Raw genomic sequence first — 9,575 nt, 5'->3', positions numbered from 1 at the left:
GTTACGTATTAACAATAATATTAGAATGCAATAAAAATAACATATGTATATATAGTAATTTTTATGTGGTAATGATAAATTATACATTTTAGACGCTTGTAGTACTTCGTATACCATAGAATAGAGATATGGAATATATATATACTTTATATTTAATTGATACATACATGTGTTAATCGTACTGAATTACTAGTCGTGCATTTACGTGTTATAGGTGTTAGTTTTGGGAATAGTAATACTAACCTTTGGATGAATTTTCATTTATGTGCATTTATCTCTGTTGTGTAACTTAACATAATCTTTTTCCATGTGATTAATAATTCAACTTTGTTAAGGGAACATTATAGTTTTAGCCTCTCTGTGAGACTAACATATATTGGCATTTTCAATTGTTTGCACTCTTTATTTGTTTAAAAAAACTAACTAATAGGAGTTGATGGGTAAACGTTGAATTATACAAATTATTGATCATTATTTATTTAATATATATATATATATATATATATATATATATATATATATATATATATATATATATATATATATATATATATGTATATATATATATATATATATATATATATATATATATTATGTATATATATATATATATATATATATATATATATATATATATATATATATGTATATATATATATATATATATGTATATATATATGTATATGTATATATATATATATATATATATATATATATATATATATATATATATATATATTTATATATATATATATATATATATATATATATATATATATATATATATATATATATATATATATATATATATATATATATATATATATATATATATATATATACTGCTTTCGAGAAAACAGTTCATATGAAAATATGTACTTTGATGTTTGGAGTTAAGTCTTTTAAGTCTGGACATCGTAAAAAGTCAATCTTTTACCCTAAGAATATTAAGTTACATATGCAATTAATATATGTGTATTGTAGTCATTTTACTTAGTTATTGTATACGTTTCTGACGTTAATCCCAATTCCTATTTTATAAACTTTCAAATTTCCGGATTTTCCCTTTTAAACCAGAAAATAAAGGAATTGATCACCATCCCTAGTCTGCTGGCATAGTGATCTCGCTAGCCACATCAGAGCTAACTTTAGGTCAGTATGCATCGTTGACTGACAAGACAAAAAGATTTGGGGACATGTTTCAAAATGAACGATGTGGATGTGCAACATCTAACAAAGTTCATATTTTCTAAACATTATTTTTGCAAGCCGGATTTCATTTCAGGAATTCTATGGTTTAGCTTGCTGATATTTGCTTTCTATACGGGATATTTAATTGTACGGAGAAGTAGCTAGGATATTTCTCCTGTATATCTTTTCAGTCTTGTTTTCACATCGCGTACCAATATTTCGTAACTTAGCAAGTTTTATGCCTGCATTAAATCTATGAAATGATTGTTAGTGCATATCCCTCGTTACAAGTGTATCTTAAAAGTGTACTTGTTCTAAATTCGATAGAATTACAGAATGTCATTCACCCTAGAAAACAAGCAAATAAAGCATTGCTTATTGCAAATCATTTTACTTATGCATAGCTAATAATAATGACAGTTTAAGACTAAATCATATTTTCATGATCATAAATATTAATGTCTGGAATTATTATCATTATTTCAACTTTTACCTATCAACGATTTAAAAAAACTTCGCTGTCTTGGGTGAATATGTCTGTTTTTGTCCACTTCCGTCTATTGTGACCATGGCTTGTTTCCACCCTCTTTCTCATAGCCCCGGCTCCCGGCAGACAGGCAAGAGCCAGGCGGACCCAACGGAGAGTCACTCACAACGAGAAGCGGTACCACTCAGGTAGATAGATTAGTAACCTTTTCTTCACCATGCATGTTTGCTTGCAAATGCTTCAAGCCTTTTTTTTTTAATTTAATTTTTTAGAAAATCTCGAAACTATACTAACGTTTTGGCTGGTGGAATTAATAAGATGGTTGTGGTTGGGTTTCTGGGTGCATGTGATCTCTGCTTTTCACTCTTCTGCTAGGTTCTTTGTGTTTAATTTTGCTTTTAATATGTTGGCGTGTATGTTCTAATTTGCTTTTCAAATTATGCAGTGATCTATATCAAAAACCATATAGATGTCATCCATACCACATTGGTACAAAGTATTAAATCCGTAGAATTACATCATTTAACGCATTCTTCCATAAATAAGCTAAATTTTATGGAAGAGAGCTAAACCTCATTTATAATTTTATTAGTATCTTATGCCATATTTTGTTCTTTTTAATTTTAAATTGTTGTTGGATTGCTCTTTTTTTAAGCAGCGAAAGGAAACAAGCCCGCTAAGTTTCTTTTCTATCTTTTGGAAACAATACATGCTGCATCAATGTCCAAATAACCGACTTAAGGCATATTTTCTTGGTAAGAAGCGTTGTTTTATTTAGGTTACCGAAGATGCCTTAATAATTCCATTTTCATATTATATAGTAAACACCCCTTAACTATTTCCTCTTTTTTTTAAAAAAGAAAAATAAAATTTCGTTGATTTTAAAGTAAGAGCAGAGATGCTTATCTCTTCTTGCTCCACGATGCACCCCTTTATAAATTCACTTTACATGTACCTCTGTCAAATAATACCTGCTCGAAAATTCACCCAATCGTTCTAACCTACAATATCCCCAATCTTAGGTAAGATCTAAATTTTAAAATGTCTTTCTTATACAAATTATTCAGGTGGAGGTATGTTGTGCACCAAGAAAGAATGAGCACTCCTGCTTGTACTCTACAAAAGATGAAATTTTAACTTTTAAAACATTAAAAAAACAGCTAAAAGGTATACAACGCCAACTCAAAAATTCATAGTTGTTCAGAAAGTTATGTAAATAAATTCACGGTAGGCAATTGATTAAAGTTTCCGTGTACTTTTTTTGCACATGTTTATTTTTCACTTGGATTGAATATCATGTTTGAAATAAACTGTGTATGAACTTCTGTATGGTTATTGATATGATCAAGTAAAGGTAAGAAATGCTAGGTAAATCGAATGGTTTATTCCTACAGACCGAAAGAGAATGTGCTTGAGTATTTTTGTACTTTCTCCACTTTCCAAAATGTAGCTGCTGCTGAAGGGGCTCCAAGTCCAAGTACACGGGCAAGACGCCGAGGCAATCGACGACTTACGCGAAATGAAAGTCGATACCACTCAGGTAAGATTAATTTATACACAGAAATGCATAAAACTTATAACTAACATTTTTTAAAAAAAATGGCACACGTAAAGGAATGGAAGAAATAGAATAAGTAATAGTTTGTCACGTTTTCCGTTGCTTGAGGCTCATCATTTTGTAGATAACTAAGTGATACCTTCTCAGTGAATACTGTATACTCAACTGTGGTGTAATAAAGTTCAGCGATAATTGCTGGGGTCGTATTGACTGTTCACAAACAAAGATTTGAAGATGGAAATTCGATCATTTAAAGACATGCAGCTCGTATCAAGACTTTCAGAAACTTTACTTTGAAAGATCATTATGAAGTTATTTATAAAGTTATTTTACTTTGTGAGTATACTAGTTTGAAGTATCATATGTAGATATATTGCCATTACCGACCTTTGAAATTTAATTTTTTAAAAAATAGATAAATGGCATATATATCTAAATTGGGGTAATCATTTGCGTAGTTTTTCAGCTAAATTGTACTTTTTCGGTGGATACTTTTCCGTTCTAGTAATTTTTATGCTATTTGAAATATTAAGATGATATTCTCTACGTAATAAAGCTAATTGTTAGCCTCTTATACGTATTGTTATGATTAATTACCTGTAAGTACTTTTTCGTATATGTAGATTTGTGTGCTGAAGGCCGGAAGGTTCAGTTCCGAATTAGAATTCATGGTTTGGTTGGTTCTATTAGCGTTTTGCTCCACTTTCAGCAGTGAAACTTATGAGATGTGGACCTACGACCTAGCGTGGAATCCGAACTACATGAGCTACCGTCGGAAGTCGAACGTGGATCCCCCCGAAGATGCGTACGCTAACCATATAACCAGGAGGAAGCTCCGATGGGAGTTCATGTGATTCGGATCCGACGTTAGGTTGTAGGACCAAATCTCATATAGTTTTGTTACGGAAAACGAAAGTTCAGTTGCAAATTAATGAACATCGTACGTCGATTTGGTTGAATTTTGTATGTCATGCGAAAATTTTCTTTTATGTATGGGCTGTTAGTGTAATACTTACAATCACTTCGGAACAAGTAAATCAATTTAAATATATTCTACTCTCGTTAAAAAAAAATCACCTCATGAACTGTTTCTATCTTCCAAATAAAATGAAATGAAATCTTTTAGTTTTACGTCCCACGTTTATGTCGCCTAGGCTAAAGAAGGCTTTATTCCAAAGTTAGCCGTGAAAGAACCTTATAGGGCAAGCATACTTTTTTTGCTGGTTGTAAGAACGAGCTGTTACTGATTATTCAAATTTAATCAAAATGGATCGCAGGTTATGATTTTTATCTTTTAAAGTCAGAACAATAAGTTGGTTTTATTTTAAAGCCCTTTATTTCCATGCTGGTTCACTAAGGACATAATTAATAAATCGAAGGCCAAGGCAAGTTATCATAGAAAATCTCAACTAAAAACTAGGAATAGTACTTTCTATTATATGGAATTTGTTCGTTTGAGGAGAGAGGTTAAAAATTACAACAAATTAGCCTATAAAACATTCTTACATAATTCTGAAAATATTATCACTAAGAATTCAAACGAATAGTGGAATTTTATTAAAAATAGGAAGATACATCTGCCGTCGAAAGCATTTAAGTTTCAAGGTCATAATCTCTGTAGTAACACTTTTGCGAAGTATTTTAGAACAGAATTCGTTCCCTCTTCAGAAACGATAATTGACTGTAATATAAATCTGGGAGATAATAGGTATGGTAGCATAGGATCACTAAATATTTGCCAAATACATTTGAAAGAAATAGAAATGGCTATTAAGAACCTTAAGTCCAAAACGACAGTTGGTTCTGACGGACTTCCCTCCTACATTGTGAAGGGTTGTGCTGATATATTTAAATATACCCTATTAATTGCATTCAATTTATCACTGACAACAAACATTGTTCCAGACATATAGAAATCAGCTTTAATTTGCCCAATTTCAAAATCAACAATAGTAAAGATATTACCAACTTTCGGCCCATAGCAATATTACCTGCCTTTGCCAAAGTATTTGAGCATATTTTGTATCGACGAATCTTTAGTCATGTCAAACCAGTTATCTCAGTTAAACAGCATGGCGTTATTCCTCAAATATCCACAATGATGAATCTTGCAATTATTACAGATTTTATAGCGAATTCATTAGATGTAGGTAGCCAAGTCGATGTTTTATATTGACTTTGAAAAGGCTTTTGAAAAAATTAATCACAAAATATTATTGAAAAAATTAAAGCTTTTTCACTTTTCTCCGCTCTTGATTAAACTCTTCTCGTCGTACCTATCTAACCGTAGACGATCCGTTCTTTTTAATGCATACAAATCTAAAGAATATATTGCACCCTCGGAAGTTCCTCAGGGTTCAAACTTAGGACCATTGTTATTTCTCTTGTGTATTAATAACTTACCAAACTGTATTCTTGACCATGAAAAAAAACTATATGCGGATGATCTAAAAAAATATGCTAAAATCAATTCTCTAAACGATAAAATAAAACTGCAGCAAGGTCCAAATCATATTAGTAACTGGTGCTCTTCTAATCAACTTGGAGTCAATGCAAGAAGTACAAAGTGTTATCGTTCACTAGGAGCAAATCATCTTGTCACTTTGATTATGTAATTAATAAATATGTAGTAAATAGACATGATTCAGGATCTTGGTGTTACGTTTGATGGTAAGTTAACTTTTGACAGCCACATTCTAAATATAACAAGTGAAGCATTCAAACTATTAGGATTCGTAATTAGAACAGGAAAAGAATTTAAGAACTCTTCAACATTACAGAAGTTGTACAATGCATATGTTCGTTCAAAGTTAGAGTATGCGTCTACTATTTGGAATCCATAGAATGTGTGTAAATAACAATGAATTGGATATATGTAATTGTCTCCTAAGAAATTTAGAAATGCCGTTATGAATATGTAATTATATATAATTATGTAATTCTCGACACTGTAATTGGGCTATAGGTTGTTGTGTTGGCAATAAATAAATAAATAGACATGGTGCAATTTTCCTCCAATTAACAGAGTTTAACCATTCAATGTAGCACGTATGCACTCAAGAAAGCTCACAGAGATAATTTACTATCATCGACCAAATTAATTTATCATATAAAATGAGAGCAGAGTTGACGAAATAATTATAAATTATTTAAATCATTAACCCATATTTTCTTCGATCTATTGTGAATTGGTCTTAAAATCTAACATTAGAAGACTTGATAAGACAGGAGTTACAAGTACAGCCCACTTTCTTTCTTGTTCATTTCTTTGTTGCTCTTGATGTTGTGTTGCATTGGAGAATCATTTCCGAGAAGAGTCAAAGGAAGTGTTATCGAGCAGAACATCCAGGTGATTGGTTGTGAAGCCACAGGTGTGAGAAAACAAACGTTGGAGGTGAATGGAGTTTTCTGTCAGAAGTCATTCGTATCATGGTTGGTTTCGTCGTTGAAAGATGTCCAATCGTGACTGGAAAGTGGATCTGCCAAACTCCTTCTGAACGGCCGAATCCACTATTTATTTTCGCTTCTATACACATAATGACCACGGAAGATTTAGACATTGTTTCGTTTTGGCCCAGTAGCTACAGGCGTACTAACAAAAGTATGGATGTTAATTTTCTTTGTGTGTAAATTATCTGAACATTAAAATCAATGACAACTTATTAGAAATTATTCTATTGGTATGCATCTTTAAGTTAAGAATATAATTAACACTCTCATCAAATAATTAATGATAAATGCATCAAACGTGGAAGTTTGTGTTCCAAAGTGGACTTTTTTATCTAATACAATATAAATACTTATTTCCCGATAACTTCTGAATGGACTGATCAGTTTCAGTACCTTTTCTGGCCTTTAAACTTGGAAACTTGCTTGTGCATTTTAACTGCAAAGATCTATGGACAGACCAAGAAAAAGGCGGGATAGTTAATATAGAGTAGTGCGTTAGGAAGGTGGGAATAACAGCTCTCACTGCAAGTATTCCAGTTTCGCTTCTGCGGCATTGAACCATGCTCTTCCTTATTAATCCTGATAATCAGTTTTGATATTTATCTCTGCTCTGAACTCATATGAAAATGAGATTACACATGATTCGAATATCAAGAAATAATATCGAAACGTATGTGTAAGAATATTATTTCTGTTTGTAAATGGAGGGAGAGATAAATGCAGATATATTTGAGATGAGAACCATCCACATCACCATTTTTATTATATCTTCCCCAATATCTATCTCATTAACCATTCGTAGTAGATATCCTTTATAAGATCGTGTAACGTGAAAAATATATATGCATATAGCTAAGTTATTTTACTTTCTTTCTTTCGTCCATGAATCAGTGAAGTCTTCCGGTTGTTCATTCGTTGTTGAAGAAACATCGTCTTTTCTTCCAGGATTCCATTTAGCAATTGAAACCCCTCGGATGAATGAATATTTAAGAAGGGAGTCTCTTTCCATCCGACGCTTCGCTCGCAAAAGAAAGCGTCGACAGCAGGGATTTTCTTCTCACTAACAATATACGAGTTCACTGCATCACGGAGAGTCAAATCCTACCTCTGCCAATCGTAAAGATGGAGCTGTGTAGGTGTTATTTTAAAGAACGGACCGAGATAAAAGATGAAAATAGTAACAAGAGATTTGAGAAAAGGTGTAAACTGTTGAAGTTTAACGTAATCAGCTATTTTGCTCAGTGAAAAGAAGGTAAAGAGAAAAAAGCTGATATTTAGGTTAACAAAAAGTCAATACATCAGAGTACATCGATCTTGTGTATAAATGAAGGAAGTTTCCCAGAACGATCACAACTTATACAACTTTCGTTAGCAGACGAAGTTAATTATCATTGAATATACGTTCGTACAGGATATACAGTACGTTCGAAAACCTATTACAACGTTTCAGGTTGAAGTCAAAATTGGCATAATTAGTACCTTTGCAAAATCCATGGGAAACATAAAATAAAGGTACACATTGCAATTACTAACTGCTCCAGAAGATGTAATGTAGAAAATTTTGTAGTCTTGCGTGGTGTATCCAATATTTTCCGATTCCGAATGTTAGAAATTATATAAAACCCATTGCTCGAAGATGATAGAAAATCGAATATCGTGCTCGGTAAAGTATAGCGATGTAAAATTTCCCAACGCCCTCCATTAAAAATAAATTAATTAAATCGTGGCTCGGAGCTCCGAAGGGTTAAGCCGATCAGCTAAGAAGTTGATAATGTATGATCATTCAGAGTTCCCTGCCTTTTAAGAAGCTTCTCTGTTGTGCTGAATGAACACCAGTCAGTCAAAACTGGTTTCCCACAACAGTTATCCATCTGACCAACCCCAACGTTGAGCACCGTATATTAAATTTAACTATAAACTCTCAAGAACTGGATGTCCTCAGTTCCTTAAATCGGAAGAGTGTTAATTGACATGTGGAAGTATCTAAATATCAGATAGTGAAAAAGTATTGAGCCTTTTTCGCACGAAATTGTGTTAGTATACCAAATCTCAGAGTATGTGAGTTGCGGTGGGTCAGGTCTAACGTTATTTGACAGCTCATAATTGAAGTTAGCAGATGTGCAAAAAGTAGTTGAATTCTTATAATCAAACGTAAGATATTACGCCCATTTTACAATTTTATTTTGATAAAAGCGCATTTACTGTACAGGCCCGTGAAGTAATTTGTGCTGTGTATGGGCAAGATACGTTATCAAAAGCAACAGGAAAGATAGTTAAATCGCTTTCGTATTGGAAATGTAAATCTCCAAGATGCTTGCTTCTTGTAGTGAGCGACCAATCACAGCAAAAGTGAATGAGACTCTGGCAAAAGTCGAGCAAGACTTACATACAAACAATCATGAAATCGCCAGCGACCCAAACATCCATCACCAAACAGTGTTAAACAATTTGGAGAAAGCTGGTTACAAAAAGAAGCTCGACCTTTGGATACCACATGATCTGACTCCAAAACAATTACTCAATCGGATTTCTATCTGCAAATCTCTACGGAAACGTAACGAATTCGAGTCATTTCTGAAACTGTTAATCACAAGTGATGAAAAATCGATAACCTATGACAACAATGTAAAAGATCGTTTTCGAACCAGTTTGTGACAAAGCACATACACTGATGCCCAGGAAGATTATTCTGTCCCGTTTAATGGGATTGGAATGGCATCGTGCATCACGAGCTGCTACCACCAGGTAGAACTATACATTCAGATCTGTACTGTCGACAGTTAGCGCGAGAGCATCTAGCAAGTCAAAAACTGTCTGAATTTGTCAACAAAAAGAGTGTCGTATGCCACGCTGATTACACCAGACTGCATACATCTTTAACAACCCGTG

The 9,575-nt window shown here is 32.7% G+C and overlaps 1 protein-coding gene across 13 annotated transcripts in view; it reads left to right on the top strand.

Annotated features, from left to right (window-relative positions):
• DIP2 (disco-interacting protein 2) overlaps positions 1–9,575 on the top strand; it is a 298,258-nt gene that overhangs the window by 186,278 nt on the left and 102,405 nt on the right. For 7 of the 13 annotated variants that reach the window (XM_081765446.1, XM_081765436.1, XM_081765435.1 and 4 more), the window contains exons 3-4: positions 1,789–1,866; positions 3,129–3,218. The exons of 2 other annotated variants lie outside the window; for them this stretch is intronic. In XM_081765446.1, coding sequence (XP_081621572.1) covers positions 1,789–1,866; positions 3,129–3,218 — 168 coding nt within the window. The remainder of the gene's footprint in view (positions 1–1,788; positions 1,867–3,128; positions 3,219–9,575) is intronic. 4 more of the 13 variants (XM_081765437.1, XM_081765443.1, XM_081765441.1 and 1 more) reach the window with 2 other exon arrangements.

The sequence above is a fragment of the Thermobia domestica genome, chromosome 7, assembly GCF_964235325.1.
Source record: "Thermobia domestica chromosome 7, izTheDome1.hap1.1, whole genome shotgun sequence".
Classification (NCBI taxonomy): Eukaryota; Metazoa; Arthropoda; class Insecta; order Zygentoma; family Lepismatidae; genus Thermobia; species Thermobia domestica.
The sequence above is the reverse complement of the archived record's forward strand: the minus strand, read 5'-3'. Positions and strand labels throughout refer to the sequence as shown.